General features: G+C 39.9%; 2 protein-coding genes across 4 annotated transcripts in view; one reads left to right on the top strand and one right to left on the bottom strand.

Moving 5' to 3' along the window:
- Nucleotides 1-7,895: 7,895 nt before the first annotated feature.
- Nucleotides 7,896-21,082, top strand: LOC140229331 (adhesion G-protein coupled receptor D1-like). 3 transcript variants are annotated; one of them, XM_072309607.1, is made up of 8 exons: nucleotides 7,896-8,132; nucleotides 16,070-16,271; nucleotides 16,910-16,976; nucleotides 17,363-17,429; nucleotides 17,816-17,931; nucleotides 18,349-18,475; nucleotides 19,103-19,144; nucleotides 19,550-21,082. In XM_072309607.1, exons 1-8 carry the CDS (start codon nucleotides 8,052-8,054, stop codon nucleotides 19,628-19,630), a joined length of 783 nt encoding a protein of 260 aa, XP_072165708.1. In that variant the 5' UTR covers nucleotides 7,896-8,051; the 3' UTR covers nucleotides 19,631-21,082. The 3 variants fall into 3 exon arrangements, with proteins under 3 accessions (XP_072165708.1, XP_072165709.1, XP_072165711.1); XM_072309610.1 differs by having other exon boundaries at nucleotides 8,063-8,097; XM_072309608.1 differs by lacking the exon at nucleotides 19,103-19,144.
- Nucleotides 21,083-23,792: 2,710 nt separating this feature from the next.
- LOC140228874 (follistatin-related protein 5-like) overlaps nucleotides 23,793-26,263 on the bottom strand; it is a 61,612-nt gene continuing 59,141 nt past the window's right edge. Inside the window, exon 12 of the mRNA XM_072309143.1 lies at nucleotides 23,793-25,731. Within this exon, the coding sequence (XP_072165244.1) occupies nucleotides 25,021-25,731 (711 nt within the window). The 3' untranslated portion in view covers nucleotides 23,793-25,020. The remainder of the gene's footprint in view (nucleotides 25,732-26,263) is intronic.

Here is a 26,263-nt window from a genome sequence, read left to right on the forward strand (position 1 = left end):
TGGTCTTAATCGTGCAGTAAGCGTGATGGTCTTATCAGATTGTATCAGATCTTAAGGTCAATCGTGGCAATCGCGTTAATCGTAGGAAAATTTTGGACGGTTCAAAAATTTTCTACGATTAACACGATTAGTTTTTGATCGTAATCACCGCATCAGATCGTCTAGGATCGTATCCAAACGCAGCAAATCTCTTCTAATCTTGCTTCTTAATCGTGTTGATCGGGATCGACTTTTTCACTTCACTTCCGCTTATTATCATTATTATTTTTTGCCCATTTGGCCTTATTTTACTTATAAATTGATTTATTTTGTATTCTGATAGGTGGTAGCCTGCATCTTTAGATTATTATTTCCAAACGGTACATTGTATAACGGTGTGGGGTTTAATTGTAATTTTTAAGGTACATTATCAAAATCATTTTTTTAAATGATTTCATAAAATGAAAGTTGTATTACAGATTTTTAGATGTTTTCATACATTATGTTAATGATGTTTTCATTAATGAGTTGCTATTACCATTATACAGACACACAAAACAGGATATGGGATAACTTTTGTAACGAAAACAAAAAATGAGCAAAAATAAAATGGCAATTGTATGTCTGCACGTATTGACTCACTGAACGTCAGTACAAAGGTGAGAATAATTTAATGATCGTGCTTGTATGGGTACATATCAAAGGCAAATGGTTAATTTTCAAAAGTATATTACAGAGTATTTCTTTTTGGGGGGTGCAGTATCCTGCAGCTGTTTGTGTATTGTACATAGTAATTGAGAGTTGTTGTTTCATCAGCCATCGTTTGACCCCTTTACATCTATTTTGACACTTTTCAATGTCTTTTTTGTATGCTTGGTAGAGCATAATTTTAGAGGAAAATGGTTATTTTCAACTCTCATTATTACTGCAAATGTAAAAGACCATTGTCGTGGATGTGAGATCACTCGTATGATTATGGCAATGAAGATCACTCTTATTATTATTATTATCATAGCAATATACCCCTAAGAAATAATTTTGCGTAAAACCTCCTTTTTTGTTAAAAAGTGACATCATTTTGATTAAGGAGTCACTTTTCTGTTATGTGTGTGTATCAGTTATGTTAAACATTGTTAAGTAAAACACTAAATCAAGCCGAATAAACCAAACTTTTAATAACCCACGAGATAACGACATTTTGAAATAAAAAGGCATATGATACATACACTTTGCGAATATGAAATCCAACACATAAGCAATACTATCCATTCGGCCAACTTTCTTATACCGAGTGTATATAACACATAATACTATGTTACATAACATTCAAAATGATCCCATCCTCTTTCTTAGCTTTCATTTCATCATATAATTATTTTCTTCATGTATTGGAGAGAAAGGACATTTTGTCTTGCTGGGTTTTTTTTTTCTGGGGAAGAGGAGCAATCATCTGATCTTATGTATTTGGGTTCGTTATTTCATTTTTTTTTTTGTGAGGGGGGAGGGTGAGCATGTCGATTTAATAATCTATTAATTTCTTTACGTTTACTATTAGACGAGGGAATATCTGAGGTTATGGCTGGCCTGGGTGCTGCTTTCTCTCTGATAACATAATCGTCATTAGCAATACTGCAAAGGTTACGTTGTCATCATCGTCAACCTGTCAAGCCTTGCCATCATCAATGGTTGTGGATACAATTAATAGGCCTAATCACTCTGCATAATTTAAGGGAAACAATGAAATCCATCGTCAGCCGGACTATAATATTCCCATTCGGGTCCAATCGCGCCTTAAATGGGGGTCGCTTCTGATCCCGATCGTAAAAGATACCGTATCTTATCTCAGAAGCCCGTATTGGTTCGCGGTATTCATATTGGAACGTATCAGTACGTTGCTGCACGTACCAGATCGAGGATCCTGATCGTAACGGTCATGTTAGATCGGTACCAATCGTGAACTCAATCAGGACAATCCTGTCGGATCGTATTTGAACGGCAGACCAGATCGTGACAGATCGTATCGCTTGAAATAGACCAATCGTGACCATATCGCATCCAAGCGTACCAACACGTATTGACTCGCATAACCTCGTATCCAAACGTGAAATTTCAGACGAGTTCAACAAATTTTCCACGATCAGTTACGAATGTTCAATCGTGGCGTTCGCAATGAATCGCACGATAGTGGGAACCCCGCTTAAGCCCCGTGTTGTAATATCGAACTTGTGCGCCTTGTTAGCCTAATGTCGGACTCATGGGCCTTCACCGAACTTATGGGCTGTATGACTTGTTGTTTGTATGACGCATGGACCTTAATTTACTGTCGAACTCGTGGGCCGTATGACTCGTGGGTGCCGGTCTCGTGAGATTACCCCGACCATTATCATTAGGGCTTCAGGCACGTGGAGTTAAAGAGTCTGATGACTGCGCATGCGCAAAGAAAGCAAATTTATATCGTCTTGAGGCTTTCGCAACCTTGCCCCTCTATCGTGATTTTATGGCAACATGGACGGGTGAACTTCATTATGAAACAATGACAGTATTTGTTGTTGTTGTTGTTGTTGTTGTTGTTGTTGTTGTTGTTGTTGTTGTTGTTGTTGGAAAATGAATGCAAATAAATGAATTGACTGAATTGAATTACGTTTCTTGGATTCATTTTGCTTCTTAATGGCACGGCTATTACCTAACTCTTGAAGCACGATAGGCTTAATGCCTTGAACTCATTTGCAACTCCGGGTGAATTCTACCGCGTACTCGATAAGTTTGAGCTTAAAAGCACATAAATGAAGAGGGGAAACAATTTCTTCAAATAGATGGTAAGCATGAGGAGGAAATAATTTATTTGAAGCAGACGGATTTATCATTATAACAATTTAGAAAATCTTATCGTCATCCTATCATTATGCATGAGCTCTCTACATATAAATAGAAATCATCTTGAGGGTCTTTATGGCACTGATCAGTTAGGGTACTTCAAAACCCCCTTTATGTTTCTTGAACACAAATTGCTATGACTATCAAGACGAGACAAGATTTTTCAGCCATTTTGATGAAATAAACATGTTTCTCTCTAAATGAATGTTATGACAACAAGTAATTTAATATGACAACAAGTAATTTACGGTCAGGGAGCTAGTATTGACATTGATCCAAAGAGACGCATAAATGTGTTTAAAGAATAAGGCAGTAGTACCAGAATATACTAAAGATATGATTATGATAAAAGGATGCTGCATCAAACTTTTGTATTTGCAGACAATGTTACGGAGGGAGCCGTTGATGTGAAGCCCTATCGACCCCTGACCTTCATCTCTCCGGGTTCTGGGGGACAATCTCAAGAACATCAGCTGGTGGTTAAAGTCAAATCACCGACACTACAATCCAAACCAGGTGAAAACGTCTGAAAAACAGCAGTTTTGAGAAAGAGATTTAGATCTCATGTCCAATAAAATGCATATGGGAAGGACAGTGATCATTTCTGTTGACGATTTGAGACAACGCCATAAATATCATCAATGAAAGCTTCAATGCGTGATAGTCCCACATGTGAGAAGTTGTGTCCATTTCTTCAAGAGGTTCAGTGCTCTGTATTTATATAACGTATCCAATTCATAGAGGAGGATCCCTATCAATCACTATCCCATTCAAATACTATATTAGCTATGATCAAAGGAGATTGATGCGACATTCTTACCCAGTATGTAATTGTTTCAAACTCATGTCCGCTAAACAGCAAAACTCTCAGTTGTCACCTATCTGGAACCAAATTCAGTGTGTCGACCTGGTTCGTCCGCCAATGGCCGTACCCATAGCAACGGAGGAAATGGGACGTCACAAACCGACGCACCTGTTTCCTTGAAATCAACTTCTCTCGCATTAATCTCAGCCGTTGACATCACTGTACTGTGCGTCGATGGGTTCCCTCAGCAGCTGAGGAAGGGCGAACACGTTGACGTCACTTTTCCCGCGAAAATTGTAAGTTGCTACCCCCAAAATTTTCGGCAACTTAATTGTGTGTTCATTTTGTCTCACGTAGATATGAACTTTGGCCTGCATATCGATATGAATCACATTCTTGAATGTGTCATGTCAGGCGATCACGACATATTCAAGATCGTGAACCGACCTTAAATATATAGACAAATATCTAAACTTTCTTAAACTCAGGACAGGAAGGTCCTATATATCCCTCTTGCAAACGGCACGAATTTTTGCATGGTTGAAGAATATTGTCTCCAAACATCGTGGGTGAAATCTTTCAATTCAATTCAAATTCCGGTAATACACTTTAAAGTATATAAAAAAAAAGAATGGAAAACTAAAAACTAAGTACTAAGAATAACCGTCTGATTTTTTTTTCGAGGTCCAAATAAATTCTCTGGAAATCTATAGTATCCCCTCCATCATGAAGAAGTTTCCAATTGTATTATTCTGAGGTAAGGTCTGAATAACCTGACTCTACAATATGCCAGCTTATGGGGAAAATATAATTTTCAGGTTTGCAAAAGGGACACGCGAACTTTGAGCCCTGATTTCAAAGTGTTCATTCGGTCAGGAAAAAAAAAAACACGAAATTTAATTTTGCCTCCACATACATTGAAAGAGTGTGCCACAATTTAGAGTATGAAATGATGAGCGTCAATCATGACACATTAAAGATGTTTTTGCTGCTTGAAACTACCACACAACCTGATGAAATAAACAAGTTCTACTCGAATACCAGAGTAAAAAGATAGAAAGAAAGTCCTTTAATAAGGAGCAGTGTAATAAACTGCTGTTCATTGCAGTCATCACCGATCAATATATCGGTTGATGGGAAATAGCTATCGACTGGTTACAGGAAGTCTATACGTATCTATCTGTAACAAATTTTGTTTTCTTTGCAGGACTTTGTCAACGATGTAGCAGTTTGTACGTCTTTGGTAAACGCCAGTGATGTGTAAGTCAATAGTGGATTATTCTTGTAAGCATTGACTTCTTTGAACGCTCGAAAATAGAGATGATTGTTTTTGCTGAGTTATATTTTGTGTTTTTTATCTGTTACTGTCGACAAATTTACAGTAGAAAGCTACTAAACGCAAAGGTAACTGCAACTGTTGTAGTTGAAACACGGAGGTTTTTGATATGCAGAAAAGTTTAAAAAGATTGATTTTTGTTGTTGTTGTTGTTCTAATAGTTTAGAGTAGTTTGATGAGGTGTTTCAGAGGGTGATTACATAGGAAGTATTTGCATGGCTGCAGAAATACATCATTTTTTTGTTTTATAATTTATATTATTTTTAAGGAGGTCGGGCGTCGTGACCTACCTTTTTTTAAACTAGGTTTACAACAGTTTGTTTCACTATGTTATCGAAAAACAATGAGTGACATGATGATATATCAATCGTGTACGCCTAAATATTAGAATGTGAACATTATACAATATAATATTTTAGATGGTTGTGTGTGGGTGTGTGTGTGGGTGTATGTGTGTGTGTTTGTATGTATGCGTGTGTTCAAACATTAATCGTCTCTAGCGTTGTGGCTCGTTTACAGGGATTGGTGGTGGACAACAAACGACTGCAGAGCAGTGTATGCTACCTTCACCCACGTGACCTGTCGATGCGATCAACTGACCACCATTGCTCTGAAGCGGGCTCCAAAGGTTGTTGCTGTTTTTTATGTTGCATTTTTTTTCTCTCCTTCCTTTTTCCTTCTCCAGTATTGACCTCGGTGTCTACTTAAGGTTTTGGCATTGCTCGCCCTTGTAATGTGTCATTTAAGAATGAATGGAAAGGGTGTGTTGCGAAGATATAGGAACCTATACTAAGGCATACATTACTCGGATTAAAATCTACTTGTTTGTGTGCATGCATTTGTTCGCGTCACGGCGTCTATGACAAAAGCACGTAACAAAGAGAATGGGATCCAGTGACAAACGGAGGGTCTATCACTAAATAGATGAAAATTTCAGATAAAGGCAGGAAGGACAATATTGAGATAAAGTGAGATAAACGTTAACCCCTTAAAGAAATGAGACCGACATTTTGGCGTATATGAAGGAACTGTGTGCAGTTAATTTATTATTCTATTCATAGGTGTATCTATAGTGTCAATTTTTTTTCAGCACTGTAATTACCTATTTCCGACTTAATTCTTTTTTTTTTCTAATAATTTACTGATTTATAATTTAGGAACCTTATTGTTTCGTCAAAGACTTATCATGACTTCACCACATCTAAGCTAGATATGAAAGTATGCGTATGCATAGTCATTAAAGAAATATAATAGACACATGCATTTACACATAAAGGCACAAACACGCAGACGCAAACACCTTAACTGCCCACTAACTTCTTTGACCATCTCTTCTCCATATTATGTCTCCCCCTCCCCCCCCCCCATCTCTCTCTCTCTCTTTCTCTCTCAGCACTACAAGCTCGAAGGTATTTACCTCCTCATCTCCCATATTGTCGAGAAATGTTTGGGCGCCTTGTCGGTAATTTGTGTCCTCATCATGATGATGGTCTTCTTCACCAGCGGGTTAGTGGAAATATTTCATTTCCTTGGTATCAGCGAAGGGCAATAAGCTCTTAGTTTGGATTGAGATGGAGCTGCAGGTTTCCAGCTCTTTCGTGAGATAATGAGAAACCTCTTGTGAAATATGAAAGAGCATACAATGCTCAGAGAAATCCAAAGTTTATTTGATAAGAAATTGTTTTGAAATGGCTGAAGTATCCAAAAATAAAGAGATCTTAATACAAGGTGGGGCCCGCCTTTTATTAGGACTTTTAAGAGTAGGCAAATTAGCCTTGAAGCATTTTGCTTGCTCGAATTTAAAAGATACTAAAGGAATTCATAGTCTATGTTTTATTAGTGACAATTTTGAGCAAGGAATAAGGGTTTCCATTGGTATTCAAACCAGAGACCTCCGGATCTCTAGACCGGAGATCTACCGACTGAGCTATGGAAAGCCCTATTCTATTTGTTCATTCAATAAACCTTTGTTTTATATATATATATATATATATATATATATATATACATATGTACATGCACTTTCATATAAGCTGTTGTATATGTCCACCATGTTACGTCACTAACCTCTGACATTCAATTCCTGATCAATTTTAGCGCCTTGGAGTCTCAGCTGGCCAAGATACAGATCTACATAGCCGTCAGCATCGGGGCTGCTCACATTACGTCCCTGGTAGGGTTCAGCTTTACCAGTAACTTGGTGAGTTGATTATCATCCTAGTCATCTAAACACCTACAGTGCAAACAGGACACCCACTATTACTATTACTATTACTATTACTATTATATTACTATTACTATTACTATTATATTACTATTACTATTACTATTACGGATTTTCCCATGGATCTCAATTATACAGTGCTGTAATTACACTTAAACATGGTCACCCCCATGCCGTGTTGACGTTTTTATATACTGAGTACCCTTTTGAACCTTATCCCAACTATAAACCAGTTCGAAATTTATTAGCAATCGTTCAAAATATTGAAGGACACCAAGTTTTAAACCATCCAGATGAAACAGTTGTAAAGCTACATGTATATCACCCACTAATGTAATCCAACTTGTTTTTGTGTTAACAAGCACCCTTACAATGTTTAGAATGTTCTGTCACAAGGCAAGGCAAGGAAACCTTTCAGTTAATGTCCATGACATTGCCCATCACAACTCTGTCTCATTATATTGCTTAATCTGCTCATGCACAGAATGTGTAACTTCAAACTGGCTTATTGAGCGAGCTCCAGGACCAAATATTAAACTGGCCATATTGCACTCTTTCTTATCATCCTTCTCGAATAGATATGAACTTTCTTACCTTTTTTTGAATGAATATCTGTCTATAACTGTGATGCGCCTTGAACAAGGCTAATACCAATAAAGAGGTCCGCAGCAAGTTATCGCTCTCAGATCAAGACATGGCTTCCCAATCGTGGTCTTTTGCAACATTGTTGTGATGGTTTGGGTGCGATCTGCCAGGAATGGAGCGGAACATTTTGATTGTCATGATGTGGTGATTGGGTTGAGTCGTGACAAATTGGGACCTTGTCCGGGAAAATGAACAGACAAGCCGTTTTCTTTCGCATGTTCCATGCGGATTGTGGTGAGGACTCTCACGTCTGGTTGTACACGTGTGCTGTAAGTACGTAGTGTATAGCGTCGATGGTGTATAGGCTCATGTCGTATCGGGCCTATGTACCTGCTTGCATGTAGGTTCTGTTAGGCCTCATGCGTTTTGGTGAGGACTCTCACGTTTGGCTGTACACGTTTGTTTTTAGTATGTAGACAAGTGTATAGCGTCGATGACAGGCTTATGTATTGGGCCTGCATTGTTTGCATGTTGGTTTTGACAGGCCACATGCGTTTTGGTGAAGATTTTCACGTTTGGTTGTGCACGTTGTGTATAACATTTATGCTGCGTAGGCTTTGGCGGTCATTGACTGTGTTTGTAGTTTTCAGACTACATTTTGTGTGAAGGCCTAGTGCAGATTTTGGTGAGGATTCTCACGTTTGGAACGTTTGTCGTTTTTGCATGAAGGTCTTGTGTAGACCGATTCAGTTGTGTGCGTATATAGTGCATAGCGTGGGTATTGCGCATTGGGCTCGCACGTGTTTTGTAGTCGCAGACGGTCGGTCTAGCGCGTCGTGTGTAGGGCTAGTGCAGTTTGTGAGTGTGCGTATGCTGGATGTGTATGTGTGGGGGCTTGCGTACACATTGGGTGATTTCAAGTTCGGTGCTAGTGCTAGTGCTAGTGCTAGCCCCCGAATAACAGCGTTAAATCGAGCTCCAACACCGACGGTCAGATTAACGAGGCGATACCGATCAAAATTATCGATCACCAGCACTAGGTGTTGGAATCACAGCACCGCGAGCTCCGCGGGAATTGCGCGACGAAAAAAGTAATTACGCGTGATTACAGTAAAATATTTAAAGATGTAGACAAAATTGCTTAGTTTTAGAGACATAGTGAGGAAGACAGATTAAAATACCACAAATTTCATCCACTCCCCAAAATACAACTATCTTAATTTTCTCCCAGGCTCCGATTTATAAAGCCATGTCGAGAGTGTTCGTGTACGTTTAGTGGGCGACCACCGCATTAGCATAGACTTTGCACGTAAAACGTGCATCTATAATGGACGTGAATATGAGTCTCGCACGGCAACGCTAACACCAGCACCGAACTTGAAATGAAGAAAATGTTAATCCCTAGGGGCTAGTGTTAGTCTATGGGGAAAAAGCACGTAAATCGCTAACACAATCGGCGGAGCTCGGTTCAGCAGACGACATTCAACACCGAGCCCAGCACCAGCTACCGGAAACACGTCATAATTTTGAGGTCAACTCCCAACACCGACGTGATTTCAAGTTCGGTTTTAGCGCCGGTGCTAGTGCTGAGATAGCACTAGCACTAGCACTAGCACCGAACTTGAAATCACCCATTGGCTACGGGTCACGCCGAATTTTCTGGAAGATTAGCCTCGGTTAAAGGCTTTGATATATTTTCCTTAGTTTGCACAATCGTGCTATGTGGTCGTTTGTAGTGAGTGTGTATACTCATTCTATGTCCTTAGATCACATGCTAATGTGATGTCGTGGTGTTCTGATTGTATGCCTGATTCGAAGGCTTAGGGATTTTGATGTTTTCTGCTTATCGTAGAAAATTTTTGCCTGTTCTGCGCGTGTGACTGGGTTCATGCATACATGTGTACTCATATGCAGTGCATTTCTTTTGTTAAGGCTTTGTAGTTTTGTGAGGATTTGTGACTTCTTGCAAGTTTTGATTTTGATATTCCCACAATGGCTGATGTCGTGCAGAGCTTTGTTGATGAACCCACTCAGGAAGGTTTTAATAACCTGAGGAAGGCAGAACTGGTGGAAGTTGCTCGAATTTTAGAAATCCCGATCAAAACATCGGATCGAAAAGCAGAGATCAAGGACACAATTTCGGAGTTTTTTACCAATACTGGTATTTGGCCTGCCTCTTTGTCAGAGGATGAAGCAGGGACAGATGATGGTGAAATTATTACACCTTTGGTAACCCCTGCAGAAAGTGAATTGAAGAAAATTGAGATCCAGCTTCGGATGAAGCAGCTGGAAGTCGAGGCAAAGAAAATAGAACTCGAAATCAAGTCAATCGATGCAAAATCGAATGAACCTTCTTCCAGCAGTTCAGCAAAGTCATCAAAATTTGATGCATTAAGGCAATCTCAGTTGGTGCCGAAATTTCGTGAAGACCGGGTAGAAGAGTTTTTCCAGCACTTTGAAAAAGTGGCTGTGAGTTTAGAATGGCCCAAGGAAGTGTGGCCGACATTGATACAGAGCTCGCTGGTAGGGAAGGCCCAAGAGGTCTATGCGTCTCTCACTATCCAAGAGTGTTCTGACTATGAGAATTTGAAGAGTTCCGTGTTAAGGGCGTACGAGTTGGTGCCGGAAGCCCACAGGCAACTGTTTCGGAATTATAGGAGAAGGGATGATCAGACATTCGTTGATTTTGTGCAACACAAGCAGACCCATTTTGAACACTGGTTAAGGTCGTCTGGTGTTGATGATTTCCACAAACTGAAAGAGTTGGTGTTGTTAGAGGAGGTGAAGAGGTGTGTTCAGCCAGATCAGCGGCAGTACCTGGAGGAAAGGGAAGTGAATGGTGCCAGGAGAGCTGCTGTCCTCCTTGATGAGTATGTGCTTACCCACAAGGGTACTTTCAAACTTTCTTCAAGCAAGAAAGGAGGCCAGGGTGTGCCAAGAAGAGGAGCTGTTGCTCCAAGCATTCCCAAGCCCGATCTTGATCAAAAGCCGAACAAGGCTTGCTTCTATTGCAAGAAGGACGGACATGTGATGTCAGCTTGCTGGAAGTTGAAGAAGAAGCGAGAAAAAGAGGGGATTAGCAACCCCAAAGCATTGCCAGATGCTTTTGCTATCACTCGCACAGAGCATCTGCCATCGTTTGAACGGGTGGCAGAGAATTACAAACCTTTCATATCTTCAGGGTATGTTAGTTTGACGCCTGATAGTGAGCAGGTTCAGGTTCACATTTTGAGGGATACAGGAGCATCACAGAGTCTCCTGTGTGCAAATACATTGCCATTTTCGGTTGAATCTTCTGTGGATTCAGAAGTGTTTGTGAGGGGAGTTGAAGGTGGGAGTGTCCGAGTGCCTCTTCATAATATCGAATTGAAGAGCGATCTTGTCAGTGGCTCAGTTGTAGTAGGTATTTTGCCTACATTGCCAGTCGAAGGTGTCACCTTATTGCTCGGCAATGATATCGCTGGAGAGAAGGTTTTGCCTCACTTTCTCCCAAGTAAGACACCCGTGGTTGACGAAGCCACAGAGAAATTGGTTCAGGATATGCCTGATGTGTTTCCCTCATGTGCTGTTACCAGGTCAATGGCTCGTGAACTGGAGAAAGAGGAGCAAGAGGATATCTTGGCTGATACTTTCTTCTCTAGACTTGAAGAGTCTAACAGCAGTGATGATGCACATATGGACCATGGTCAAATGTCAGAGATTTCTCGTCAGAGTCTGGTTGAATTGCAGGGCAAAGACCCTGAAATAGTGCGTCTTGCACAGTCACTTGTACCTGAGGATGAGGAAGTGAATGAAACTGTGAAGTTTTACAAGAGGGATGGTATCTTGATGAGGAGGTGGCGCCCTCCTGATGCCACAAGTGATGAGGATTTTCGAGATATTCATCAAGTAGTGGTACCAAAGATGTACCGGAAGGAGATCATATCTCTTGCCCATGAAGCACCATTGGCAGGTCATTTGGGGATCAACAAAACCCAAGAGAAGGTGCTTCGATATTTCTTCTGGCCAGGTTTGCGACATGACGTCGCAGAGTTTTGTCGGTCTTGCCATGTGTGTCAGGTAGTTGGCAAGCCAAACCAGAAGATTCCCCCTGCCCCTTTAAGGCCAATTCCGGCCTTCGAAGAACCGTTTAGTCGGGTCATTGTGGATTGTGTCGGTCCTCTTCCAAGGACAAAGTCGGGTAATCAGTATTTGCTGACGATGATGTGTGCATCTACCCGCTTCCCCGAGGCAATTCCATTACGGACAATTACTGCCAAGAATGTCAGTAAAGCTCTTGTGAAGTTCTTCACAATGGTAGGACTTCCAAAGTGTGTTCAGTCAGACCAAGGGTCTAATTTCACATCCAAAATCTTCCAACAGGTGATGAGTGAGTTAGGTGTAGAATGTAGGAACTCAAGTGCTTACCATCCACAGAGCCAGGGAGCTCTTGAACGCTTTCACCAAACCTTGAAGAATATGATGCGTGTGTACTGCAGTGAGCATGAGAAAGAGTGGGATGAGGGTATTCCTCTCCTCTTGTTTGCAGTTCGAGAATCGGTCCAGGAATCTCTTGGATTCAGTCCTTTCGAGCTGGTCTTTGGGCACTCAGTTCGTGGTCCCTTGAAGATCTTGCAAGAAAAGATCTTGGTTGAGCCAGAGTCCAACCTATTGGACTATGTGTGTCAGTTCAAGGATAGACTTTCTTGTACTCGTGAATTAGCTGCAGGTCATCTGAAGGCAGCTCAGTCTAACATGAAGAGACTGTTTGATCGGAAGGTGAAAGAAAGGCATTTTGAGCCTGGTTCTAAGGTTCTTGTGTTGCTCCCTCTTCAAGGAGATGCCTTGAAGGCTAGATATGCAGGGCCGTATGTGGTTGAGAAAAGAGTGAGTGATGTCAATTACATCATCCTGACACCTGATAGGAGGAAGAGGAGAAGACTCTGTCATGTCAACATGCTAAAGGAGTATGTTGAAAATGTAGAAGAGGCTAATGAAAAGCCTGTTGCTACGGTTGGAATCGGTTGTGAAGTGGATGGTGAAGACAGTGAGAGTGATGATGTGGAAATTCCGCAGTTGATGTTGAAGAATTCTGAGGTGTTAGCAAATTTATCTGACACATTATCTCATCTTCCAGGAGTAGAGAGAGCTCAGGTGATGGATGTAGTCCATGAGTATGAACACCTCTTCAGTGATGTACCAGGTCGTACTAGTGTGGTGGTGCATGATGTTGATGTGGGGGACTCCTCCCCTGTCAAGCAACACCCATATCGTGTGAATCCATTGAAAATGGATGTTCTGAGGAAGGAAGTTCAATATATGCTTGAACATGACCTTATTGAGCCCAGTAAGAGTGGATGGAGTTCTCCCTGTGTGTTGGTTCCAAAGCAGGATGGTTCTTTGCGTTTCTGTACGGATTACAGGTTGCTCAATTCGAAAACAAAGTCGGACTCGTACCCTTTGCCCCGCATCGATGATTGTATTGATTGCGTAGGGAATGCCAAATACGTCAGTAAGTTTGACCTTTTGAAGGGGTACTGGCAGGTTCCCCTCAGTGAAAGAGCGAAAGAACTGTCTGCATTCGTGACTCCTGACGGATTCTTCCAATACAAAGTGATGCCGTTCAGGATGAAGAACGCGCCCGCTACATTCCAGAGACTCATCAACACCGTCACGTCTGGCTTGGTGGGATGCGAGGCGTATCTCGACGACATCATAGTGTACAGCCATACATGGGAGGACCACCTTCTGAGAGTCAGAGCACTGTTTGACCGCTTGACCAGTGCCAACCTTACGGTGAACTTGAGGAAATGTGAGTTCGCCCGAGCAAAAGTCGTGTTCCTGGGTCACATTGTGGGACATGGTTCCGTCAAGCCTGTTGAAGCAAAGGTGGAGACGATCCTGAACTTTCCCCGCCCACAGAGTAAGCGAGAGCTGAGACGATTTCTGGGCATGACTGGCTATTATCGGAAGTTCTGCCATAATTTCGCTGATGCTGCAACACCGCTCACCAACATGTTGCGGAAAGATTCGCAGTTCGAGTGGTCAGATGACTGTCAAGTTGCTTTCAACCGGCTGAAGGCAATGCTAGCGAGTTCTCCGGTTCTTGCAGCGCCGAACTTCGACAAGCAGTTCATTCTTATGGTGGACGCGAGTGACACAGGAGGAGGAGGAGCCCTGATGCAGAAGGACGACAACGGAGTTGACCATCCCGTCGCGTACATGTCCAGAAAATTCAACAAACATCAGCGACGGTACTCCACTGTCGAGAAGGAGACGTTAGCGCTCGTCATGGCTCTTCGTCATTTTGACGTGTATCTGAACACTACAAAGTATCCAGTGCTGGTGTACACAGACCACAATCCGCTTGTGTTCCTGTCGCGAATGAGGAACAAAAATGGACGCCTAACCAGATGGGCGCTAGTGCTACAGGAGTACAACCTCGTGATACAGCACGTACGTGGAAAAGACAATGTCATTGCAGACGCTTTGTCCCGTGGATAAGATAGAAGTACGCATATTTCCACGGATAGGACAAAAGGACACAGATGTGCTTATTATCCATAGATAATAAGACTGGTAATGACTTGGAAACATGAACAATACGAGACAAAAGAAATGTGTTTCCATGCATTTGTAAGAAAATTATATTTCTCATGTTGAAGAAAGAGTGTTATTGATTGCTTTGAAATGATGACACAAACATTGTGTACACTGCTTTAATTTATTCTTTTTGTTCTTGTCTGCAGGGAAAAAGACAGCATGTTTTCCAAATTGTCATGATTTTTGCACCAAAACAGGGCAAAATCATTTCAAGTGATATAGCATGAGTTTTGCTATGTTTTATGCTTTATATGGTGAAGAAAGGGGTTTTCAGTAATACAGCATATTTTGATACAGGGTATAATGTAGACATTGTATTAATTGGAACTGCAAATTAAGTTGCATTGCTGTTTGCAAAAAGCACACACAAGCACACAAAAGCTGTTGTTGCATTTTTTTTCAAATGCTTAATCTGCAAGAGTTGGAATTTGTGGCATCACAGAATTGACTAATTATACACATTTTCCATAGCATAGATATCGACTGAGTGAAATTATGACACTATGATATTCATAATGTTGTGAATGTGTAAGGTTCATGAGACCATACAGGTGTACAGACATAATCAGGTTATATTCATGTGATATCTTGTTTCAGAAACAGAGAGAGTATAACAGGTGTTCATAATTGCATTGTTTTGCTATACGCTAGTCACTGTACATGCATTTATTGTCTTGAGGAACAAAGCTTTACAGTATTTGAACAGAAGTGTCAAGAAATTAGAAATGTAGAGATGTTTGTCAGACCAAACAGTTGAGCTGAACGCGTTGTTATGTCAGTTTTCATCAAAGGTCAGATTGCTACAAGCTCACCATGTAAAAATGGTTACTAAGTATAGTGAATGGAAGATTACTTCTGTTATTGGTGACATAATACAACAACAAAACCGTATAAAGTTCAGTATTCAACCTGCATGATTGTCAGTGTATGCAGGTTAATCAGTGATATGTGTAGCGGTTTTTCTCAAGCATATGCACATCAAGCTAAGAGAGAAGTTTGATATGTCCATACTTATGGTATATTGTTTCATGATACAATTACAGTGTATTTTGTTCTGAACCAGCAGCATTTCTTAGATTTCGACTAGGTGTTGAAATGTTTGGCCATTTGATACTCATAAGCATTTCAGGAAAGCTTAAGAGAATACATGTTTCATGATTTATGACCAAGCAGAAAAAAAAAAAAGAAGAAAAGAAAACAAGGAATGTTGTGGTTGTAAAGTTTTGCGCGTATACGCACATGCTTGTTCCGAGCAGGTAGTGGATCTATATTTAGACTTAGCCTACGCTCAAGAAAGGTTTTGATAAGGCTCATTAAGTCTGAGCTTGTTTATGTGAAGAATCCACTTTAGTGTATGAACACACAACTGTGCATTTTTTATGTATCGTGTTTCGGAACATGTTTGTAACGACTGTTTGCAGTTTGACTGGAAAGTTCTTCCATAACTTCCCGTCTTAAGGGGGGAGATGTGATGCGCCTTGAACAAGGCTAATACCAATAAAGAGGTCCGCAGCAAGTTATCGCTCTCAGATCAAGACATGGCTTCCCAATCGTGGTCTTTTGCAACATTGTTGTGATGGTTTGGGTGCGATCTGCCAGGAATGGAGCGGAACATTTTGATTGTCATGATGTGGTGATTGGGTTGAGTCGTGACAATAACTAAAACATTTTTTATACTTTTCAGAGCGTCTGTTCGGCTGTAGCGGCTGTTCTGCAGTACCTATTTACCGTCTACGCGATCTGGCTCGTCGTACATACAGCCGTTCTCATGCATACGTGCTACGTCCACGGAAAACCGCGGGAATCCGCACTCATTGCAGTGAAGGTGCCCAAGGGTGAAAACACGGAGAAGGTTGGCTTGGTCCGGATCTTTCTAGCTGCTTGGGGTAAGAGAAATTTGGTCTTACCACTTTGGAACCACTTTAGAAAGTCTTTAATCATTTCTACACTCTATGCAACCATAGTTTATCTACATCCGATCGTCGCGTCCTTGTCCATGCAATAGGATTACAGCCGTATTCATGAGAACCAGTATATGATTTCGACACTTAAATACATCTTTATATCCAAGTCCACAGTAATATATTCCACTATGCTGTGAGTGAAATTGTCTTTCATAAGTCTCCTGTTAAAATTTTATTATTAGTTATCTACAAAATGGAAGAAATAAGAAAAACCTTTGGCTTTTTTTTTTAACTGACTAAATACAGTACTGGGATGCCTCCCCCCCCCCCCCCCCACCTCGATATGTTTCCATGCTATGACTATTATGTTCATTTAATGAGTTTTATCTGGAATTGTATATACAGCACAACAATGATGGAAAATCGATGGCAGTATTTTTCGCTTCCATTAAAGGGCGTTTTTACAAAATCGGCCCCTTCTTTTCAAACACTTAATCATCTCACAAGAACCGAGCAATATGATACTTATACTTGAACTATGGGCAAGGGAAACTATGCATAGGTTCACAAGATGAGACGAATGGAAATTACGTCACAAATATTCTCGTTCGACGCAACAGGTGCTCCTCTTATCGTAATGGTGATACTCTTCACGAAGATTCCCTACGCCTTCGGGAGCCCTGAGAGGTAGGTGTACTCTCACTATACGAATATCTATTGAAAGGAATTTCAGGGAGGTATAGGTGTACCTAGATTTCATCGGGTATTTTTGTGGTCGAGATTTAGGTCCGTTTAATGGACCTCAATCAGGGCTGCATTATGAAACAAAACGCAATGATTCATTATAGCAACAATCTGCTTATAATAGAGAAATCATCGTTTTTCAACCTTTGACCTGTGCTGGTCGTCGCGTTAATCAAGCCGGTAGTCGCTTTATTCATCCTGTAAATAAATGCGTATAAGTTTAATTTATACTTAAACATGACTGCTCTATATACAGGAAAGTTATCTTTGCAGATTTGACAGTCAAGAGGATGATTAAAATTCAATATTGGTCATTTTATTTTCTCAAGCTGTTGGCTGCTGTTTACCGAGCTGGTTTACAAGGCATTCCTTGCATCAGTCTGGTTCGCTGCGATGGTAAGAAGTAACCCAAATGATACCTAACTGATCTATTTAAATCGGAGGGACAAGGTTACGTCGGTATATGACACTTGATTTAGTTATACGCATTTCAGGAGCATGTATTCTGTACGTGATTTTGCTAATTATTATTATCATTTTTTTTTTTTGGGGGGGGGGGATGCATGTTTACCTTACTCCGTTTTCTCATTCAGAAGTCTGTTTGGGCCGATTTTTATCAACAAAGAAACCATAAGGTGTAATATGTTCGCAATATTTTTGAAATGACGTCATTACTTTCCATGCAATCGAGACTTCAGTTTCTGATTAATTTTTTTCGAATGATCTTCAGCGGCTTGAAGAAATGAAGAATAACAAAAGAAAACGTACATTGTTCCCTCCAGGTGAATTTGGTGCTGGCTTGTGTCACGTGTTATTACTTTCGGAAGACTGAAAGCCAATCCAAGGCTAACGATGACCAATACACCATGTGGCTGGACCGATTGTGGAACAGACTGAGGTACGGACTTGAATTTCCCGCCAAAATAATTTCAACTATTGGTCATGTGACTTTCAGAAACGTAAGGCAGTCCGTTGTTCTTATGTTGCTCCCTATGCCTCTTCACTTTTTTTCTCGACCTTTTTTTTTTCCTCTGCATCATCCTGTCACACTCCTTTATCATTATTATCATCTTATATAGTAATTTCTTCATCATCACTAAAATCATCCTCTTCATGGACATCGTCATCTATTCGTTCTGTTCCATCTTCAAAATCTTCACTATCTTCACAGTAAACTTTACACAGGGGTCCGTATATCGTAAATAATTTTCAAATCAATAGGTACTTTTGCGCTGATCGCCAGTATACGGTTTTTCAATGGCAATAAAAATAAATGTTGATCGTTAAGTGTTCTGGGATTATTTGTCCTATCTAGGCTGTACCTGCCATCTTCGGTAGTCCTCACGTTCACTTTGGCCACGACTTGGACGTTCCACGCCCTCTACAAGATGAACCCACTGATGACGTACGAATACTTGTTCCAAGTATTCAACATGTCCCAGGTAAGCTGCGTGCCACTGACCATATATTATGAGGGCATCCTAATATTATCCTTCTGTTATATTTCACCTTTGAGAGAAGAAAAAACTAAAAGAATCTGCACAGTGACGTCTGTAATAAAAAGGTAATGTAGTCATAGCGATCTCTAAAATGTATGCCCTGTAAAATAAAATGCGACGTCAAGGAAGGCTTACTTATGTAAGTATCCTCACGTAACACTATCATTATTGTCTTGTCATTTTCCCTGAGTGTGTAGTTGTACGAATAATAAAATTGCATATCCATGGCTTACAAGAAAAGAATGACCGTTGCACTGATTATTTGCACAATACAAGAGATATGAAAAAAATCACAAAATATAATGGTGATGTTTCCATGATTCATATTACCTTTTTTTTTTTAAAGTTGTGAGGGTAAGAAACTGAAATGTTTTTACCTTCACTTTTTAGATGTAACATGATGGGAAATGTTGTTCACCATCATTGTTCAACATTTTAAAAAATGCTGTTTTCTCTCTTTTTGTTTTGTTTTGTTTTGCCGATGACGGACATTACTTTACTTGTCATCAGATTTTTGATAAGTCTATCATTTTTAGTTATCACGATATTCTGTGCTTTGATTTTCCGCAGGGTACACTAATGTTCGTGCTCTTCTGCATGCTTAACCCAGAGGTAAATCAACACTTCAAATTCAAACTTAAAAACTTTGTTTTAATTTTCTCATTACTTTGTTGTCTATACTATGTATGCAATATTGCCAATGATGATATTGCCTGTTGTTACATACTCCAAGAGACAGATTACTTTGGTATACTATCATAATCATCAAGGAGGTGCTGTGGTTCAGTGGATGACATCAGAGAATATCATTCACGCGATCTCTGGTTCGAGACTCCTTTCTGCAGCGGTTGTGCCCCTTGACAAGACACCTTATCCCCATCATTTGTTGCTTCCGAAGTGGCCATGTGAAGCAATTTCATAATCTACGTTTAAATTCAAATCAAATTGGGATCATTTTGATATATTGTCATTATCACCATTAGTATCATTGTTCATGTGTTGTTGTTTTTTAACCAGGTGCGCACAGTCATCTACCGTCGGTCAAGAAGCCGCTTGACCAATGACAGTGGAACTTCCGCTGTGACCAAGACAGAGTGATGTTCGGCACCCATGCTCCATCAAACAGACTGAGCCTGTTACTCATCAACCTCTACGGCCTTGGTATGAGACTAAATGGCCTGTGTATACCATGGTCTTAAATGTCACTGTTCTTTTCTTTCTTCGACTACAATCTTGTATATATAATCTGTTCCGTGGTCACTGTTGTGTACCTGAGGGAGAGTTGGTGACTCTATATTGAGGACTGGCTTCATATATTGTTTGCAGACCGAGATTTTCTTAGTACATGTACCTTTTTAATTTACTTCTAATTACTTTATCTTGAGTATGCAGTGTTAGTAAGTGGGTGTTACTGTTAAGGAATTGCGGAACATAATTTGATATCGTTACCTTGTCCTAGATTATTAATTTCATGTAATAAAATCTTGATGTGATAACGTTGTTGTGGATTTTGTTTTCTTACCACATTTTGGAGTTGCTATGGATAATTTTTGATTTAGAGGTGCTCATCAAATTTGTGAAAACCGTGTTCAGTGCAATTTTTATCGCTCACAACTGTGGCAAATCGAATTATCATGCAGTACCATTGAGCATCTTTCACTAAGTATGTTGACTTTGTGTTTAATTTTTGTCAGAAGAAATGCGGAAAGAATATACAGTTGTATATGAATATTTGTGATGCGTGGAGACTTTTAACAAATAGGAAAGTCTTTCTTGTGAGTCTGAAATCTGTTCGTGATTATTCAAGATAATTTTGAGCCAGTTTTATGCTGTGAGCATTTTAGACGACTATACAAAATAAGTGAAGAGTTCATCGCAAAGCAAGCTAACTCGGTTCTTGTTAAATTGAAATATATGCGATTAAAGCTGCTAAAAGAGCATAGAAAATAATGCGAAAATTCGGGATATTTTTAATCATAAGTTCAAAATTGAATACATTCCTTGTTATGTTACAAGTTAGGTGTCACTGGATAGATTTTATTTCCGTTCTCTCTAAGGACGGAATTACTTTAAAATGTTTAAAAAAGGTGCTTAGCCCATTTTGCGATAAAACTCTTCTAAAAAAAAAAGAAAAACAATCGAAAGCACATAGACTGTAAAATAAAGACACGTGAATGAGACCATGACATACGTTTTTCCTCCTTTTTCGACACTCGTTTTTACTCATCACTTCGTCACAAAGCGTTATATCAGATGTCACGGAAATATAGTTTTACACCCAGTAGTAGTAGTAGTAGTAGTAGATTTTCTCTTACAGTAGCATGGTATCAAATGGGTACATGACAAAGAAGACGTGAGGATATACATTCATACATAGAGAGATACCTTGAAGTTTGTCAGTTCGGAGTTCTAGAATTAAAAAGCAAGTCATTGATATCAAATGATAATGAAAAAGATGTCGACATTCTGACAACTTGTCTTTTTTGTCGTCATAATCTTCTCTCCCATGTGCACAAGCATTTAATCTGTGGTAAGTTTGAGGAAAGTGATGTGGAGTTGAAACCACTGGGTAAGTTTGTTTGCTTTTGTTTTGTTGTTGTTGTTGTTTGTTTGTTTTTTTTGCCTGTCCAGTTTATGTTCGGGCGAAAGTCGGCCTTTCACAGACAGATATGCCAATATTATACACACAATATTTGTACCATCACCCATATAAAGGGAAAATAACACGACAACCAAACTATCCCCACAGAAATGTACCGTCCACCGACAAAATATGTTTACAACCATATTCTACAAAGAGTTACGATCAGATACCGCTTTCTTTATACAACCCCTTCCCTCCCCCTCAAAAAAAAAACAACAAAACAAAACAAAATACGAATAACAAAGTTGTAAAAATAAATATCGCATGAACAAGTTCAAGGAGAAGAAATTGCCGAACACCATTTAACAAGATGTCTGGATTTGAATAAGCTAAAACACTGGACTATCGCGACAGGTATGCGAAGCTTACTCAACACATTGTGATTGTTGGTTTATTATTTTTTAATCACAGCGAGGTACCAGACTACATGGCGTTTGTGACGACATCCTTAATAATTATCATTCTACCCCAGGAAGTTGAACGCACGCATAATATATGCCTGATTAATGGCGTCACAAACGCTTGGATGAGTGACAGAAAAAGAAAACAACAACGATTACATAATTTAATCGTTACACGTCGCTCATTCAGTAGAGAAAGAACGTATTGTCTTCAAGACTACGTCCAAGTAAAACACGAAAAGGAACAACTTCATTTTTATTCAAATTCATGCAATTCTTTCGTCGAGATGATTTCATTGCAACTGATTGACTAATTGCCCTACATCGACGTAAATAAGCACTGAATTGATCAGTGTTTTAGTAGTAGCCATGATAAAAAAAAAATAGTATGTACGCCCATGATTTTTTATCATGGCTACTACTAAAACACTGATCAATTCAGTGCTTATTTACATCGATGTAGGGCAATTTGTCAATCAGTTGCAACTTCATTTTAAACCCTTCTCCGAAGTAGGCCCAAACGCTCTATCATTCATACGGTACATTCGAATTCATATTTAGAACGCCTCTTTACTTATAATGCTGTGATCGATGATTAACACTTTACGTATTACATTGCAGAAAGAAAAAAAAAGTTCTCTTTCTGAAAAATCGATATAAGTACAATACCCAAGCGCCACCTCTATCCCACAATGATATACTTGGCATCGCTGTTTTGTTTTTTTCTAGAATTCACATGAACCAAACTTTTGCAGGGATTTTATCGTTGTTTGCGTCTTATTGACCGAGTAAAGAGTTACAATGAGAAATAAACACATTGATTCTCTCTCTCTCCTTATCTAATCAAGCCATGAATTCCAGAGCTGGTTACATCTGTAATTGCTAGTGAAATAGTATACTATAAAGTGCACGAACGGGGCCGAAACAGCCCGTCTACTCTACAAAAACGGATGAATACAATTAATGCCAGTTCTTACTTCGTCTGCCACAGTCGGGCGACTCACGAATACAATTACGCTGCAAAAGAGAAAGGTAGAAGCAACATTTTCTTGATACCACATGTATTCCTGTCTGCCTTGGATTCTGCGTCTATTTGTTTGCAAGACAGTGTCATTAGCTCGCCCTATACACCGAGAGGAAAGCTCAATTTCTCCACAAAGTTCAGTCAGGCTTTTACATGCGATGCCATAAGATGAATATGCACAAGTTACATCCTATCTACTGAATTAATAATGCATCCAAATATCACGAGCTTCTCCCAATTAACTGTGTTAATAAAGTACATCATTTTATTTACAATTGAATATTCGTACCTACCTACAAATTCTTATATCACAAGCCAAGAAACTTGTTGATTCAAATAATGCATCCATATATATCAACTCACTTGCTAACCATGAATAAGAAATAAAACGCTTGAACATTGTGACCTTAAATTTAGCAAAACGAGGCTATTGAAACTCTGAACAATATATATTAAAAACAAATCAACCAAGATGCTTTTTGAATTCATATGCTGTTGGCATTACATTGACGTCATAACCTGACACCTATTATGTTAATAGTTAAAGCTGTTTCATGGTTCCGTCTATTGTTTCCAACTATACATTGACCTTGTAATTGTAAATCACCTTCCGTGCTAGTCATGATGAAGTCTGAACAGATGAAGATGACTGGTAAAGTTTCGATGCTCAAACGAAAGCACGACGCGTGCCTAACTGATATGAATTTCGTTTGATCATCGAGAAGTACATGCAGAATTTCAACAAAGTCGACAAACCATCAATTTCGAACGACCTGGCTCCAACTACATGAAATGATATGCGTTACTTGTTTGACATGGGACGATGTGCGTCACAGACGTTCCTACAAATTAATCTTTGGTCTCAATTGTGATATTATTGATACACTGGTGGCGGAAATAGAAATCAGTCAAGGTATAGTACCATTGTTCAAGTCGACAAATGTAACCCAAAAGAGATGCATGAGACCAAACGTCATGAAAATAACGGCGGAATGCACTTCCTGACCAAAAGTGATCAATTCCAATTACGAATATTTGCCAAACTACCACGAATTGCTGTCACAGTGGAAGGCGGGAGAAAAATAGGATTAAACCAAGTGTCGTCTGCGCTCCAAGATCAACCTCGTGCCTCACGAGGTACAACAATCACCAATCTTCTAAGAGCCTTTGTATTTACATGCTGCGGATTAATAAGCGTTGGGCGAGAACTTGCTACTAATGCCATATTCAACGTGATTGCGCTTATTGCCGATTAAACACATCAAAGAAACCGCCAAAAATTGGAAACGTATAGTGCAAGAAAGCAACAATGTAAGGAAGTGCTTAATATTGCAAAGAAAAAAAAAACTAAATACATCGCCGTTATTGGAGTAAATTCTACATCTCGAAGTAGTCTACTTCTGCGCCTGTAGTCTCTGTAATTGATTAAGATTGTAAAGATTAAAATTTTCCTGTGTATAAAAGTGCTTAACGGTGTCTACAGATAACAAACCTAAACAATATGCCACTTTCTTTATTTGAAATTTTGTCGTTTTACATATAACATCAGCGTTGCATTTGCTTGCTGGCATTCTGTGAGGTTGTCTTGGACATATTATCAGAAAAGTTTAAACATACTTTCTGTTGCTAGTTCAACTACTAGTACCCACTATGTCTAATAATAACTCTTCTCTTTTAACCCACATTAACTTTGGAGCCACGTTACTCTACAAAGATTCTTTGGTTCCTTCCGCTTTTTTCCTTCTTTTTCTTCTTTTTTTCTTCTTCTTCTTCTTCTTCTTCTTCTTCTTCCTTTTTCTTCTTCTCCTCCTTCGTATTCGTCTTTCTGTTTGGCCACCATTCCCAAAGCAGATCTCATTCCACAGCAAAGACGTGTGCCGTTCGTGTTTCAGTGGCGTTGCATGTACTCCAAATAATCTGGTAAGTCTGTGCCTTGATTGAACAGTTTCATCACAATCCAGCGTCGTAACAGCCATGTAGTCCCAAGCTATACATACAATATAAAGGTATGCCTTAACGTTTCTATCTAGTCTAAAGTACGTCTTTCTACCACATCAACAATCTGTACATCAGAGAAAGATATATGTACAACACAAAAAAAAAAAACCAATGCTGCTGCGCTCCACAAACATAATTTCCAATACCTACACATCCCGTCTTACATCTATCTTTAAACTGTTGGTAAAGTACTGCAGATTATCCTTGTTTTTTCACACTACTTACACATACATTGCACTTGAAAAACAGCAAAGCAAATACATACATAAAAATAAGAAATCTTCTACATCTTGTGCATAGAATTTAGAAAATAAGAAACGTAAATAGAAAACGAGCGCGAATGTAAACTGTCCGTAATTGGAAAGTTTAAGTCCTTCCATCTATTTTCATCATCACGACGCATTCGTGAATCTTACTGTCTTTAGCATATGCCGATCCAGACAATCACATTGGCTTCAGCAATGTCATCGATGTCGCAGTGGACCTTGCGTAGAAGACCATTGATGACGATTTCGTGGTGGGCGGCTGGGGTGACCAGGTAGGGGGCAAACAGGCCGCTGTGTACAATCCTCCGATTGTGGCTGTCCCAGGGCCAGTCCTGAGGATCGATGGGGCTGTGCACTCCCGTGATGGTCTTTACGTAGCCGCTTTCGAGATCGATGAAGAGGATGTCGGGCTGGTCGCGGGACGTGGCGAAGACGTCGTAGGTATGTGTTGTCTTGCTCGGGAAGAAACCGACGTCGCTGATGCGCAGGTTGGTCTTTACCTCAAAGGCGGTCTTGATCTTGCCCGACTCCGGCAGGACCTTCTGAACGTGCACGTACTGGTGGTCGACGTCGACGCTGATGATGTAGCGGCCGTCAGGCGCCACGTATGGGTGACCACGAATGCCCTCGTTGACCTTGACGACGCTGTCTGTGATGTAGTCGAGGATGATCTGTTTGGCGGGCTGACCATCCCGGCCGGCGCAGTTGATGACAACGTTGCCGCCGATGGCGACGAAGTTGAGCGATTCGGGGTGGCACTGGTAGGCCGTAAGGTCGATCTGGGCGACGCGTTCCATGCGGATGAGGTCGATCTTGTTCAGCCCAAGCTGGTTGTGATGAACAGTGTAGCCAAAGTTCATCGTACCCTGTTCAGACAAACACAAACATCTCTTTGTTAGGTCTGAGCTACTTTACAGGGAAAATTTCATGCATACCATATTTTGGCATCCTACAAGTATCGCTTATTAATTTCGTTGAGAGAAACATCTTCGATTTCTATGCACATTTTTATCCTTATATCATACCAAATAACCTGAAAGTTTACTTGTGTCAGTCCTTTTGACGTCCAGTATTGCTTTGGTGATAATTTCTGTAATATCTGTCTGTGGAAGAGTATCAAACTCTTTGTGCTGACGGGAAAACATCTTGGACAGAATTTCGGCATCTCGGCGGCTTAAATTTGAATCAAAATCTATCCACAGATGCGTGATATTCCCGATTTCAAATTGCTTTAGCGCGTTAATTATACGCTATAGTTTTATGAAAGTCAAACTTTAAACTCCGTATCCTATGTTTCACCCGATTTGATCGAATAATTATTATGCTATTATGTTTATATGATTTGACTTTATTTCGTGCAAGTTATAAGAGACAAGGAGCGGTACTTCATTTTAAAAG

Source organism: Diadema setosum, chromosome 5, assembly GCF_964275005.1.
Source record: "Diadema setosum chromosome 5, eeDiaSeto1, whole genome shotgun sequence".
In the NCBI taxonomy this organism is placed as follows: domain Eukaryota; kingdom Metazoa; phylum Echinodermata; class Echinoidea; order Diadematoida; family Diadematidae; genus Diadema; species Diadema setosum.

Coding starts and splice junctions, on each gene's coding strand:
- LOC140229331 (XM_072309607.1), top strand. CDS start 8,052: ATGAACAGACAAGCCGTTTTCTTTCGCATGTTCCATGCGGATTGTGGT. Junction 16,272..16,909: donor GATCTTTCTAGCTGCTTGGG/GTAAGAGAAATT, acceptor TCGACGCAACAG/GTGCTCCTCTTATCGTAATG. Junction 17,932..18,348: donor CGATTGTGGAACAGACTGAG/GTACGGACTTGA, acceptor TGTCCTATCTAG/GCTGTACCTGCCATCTTCGG.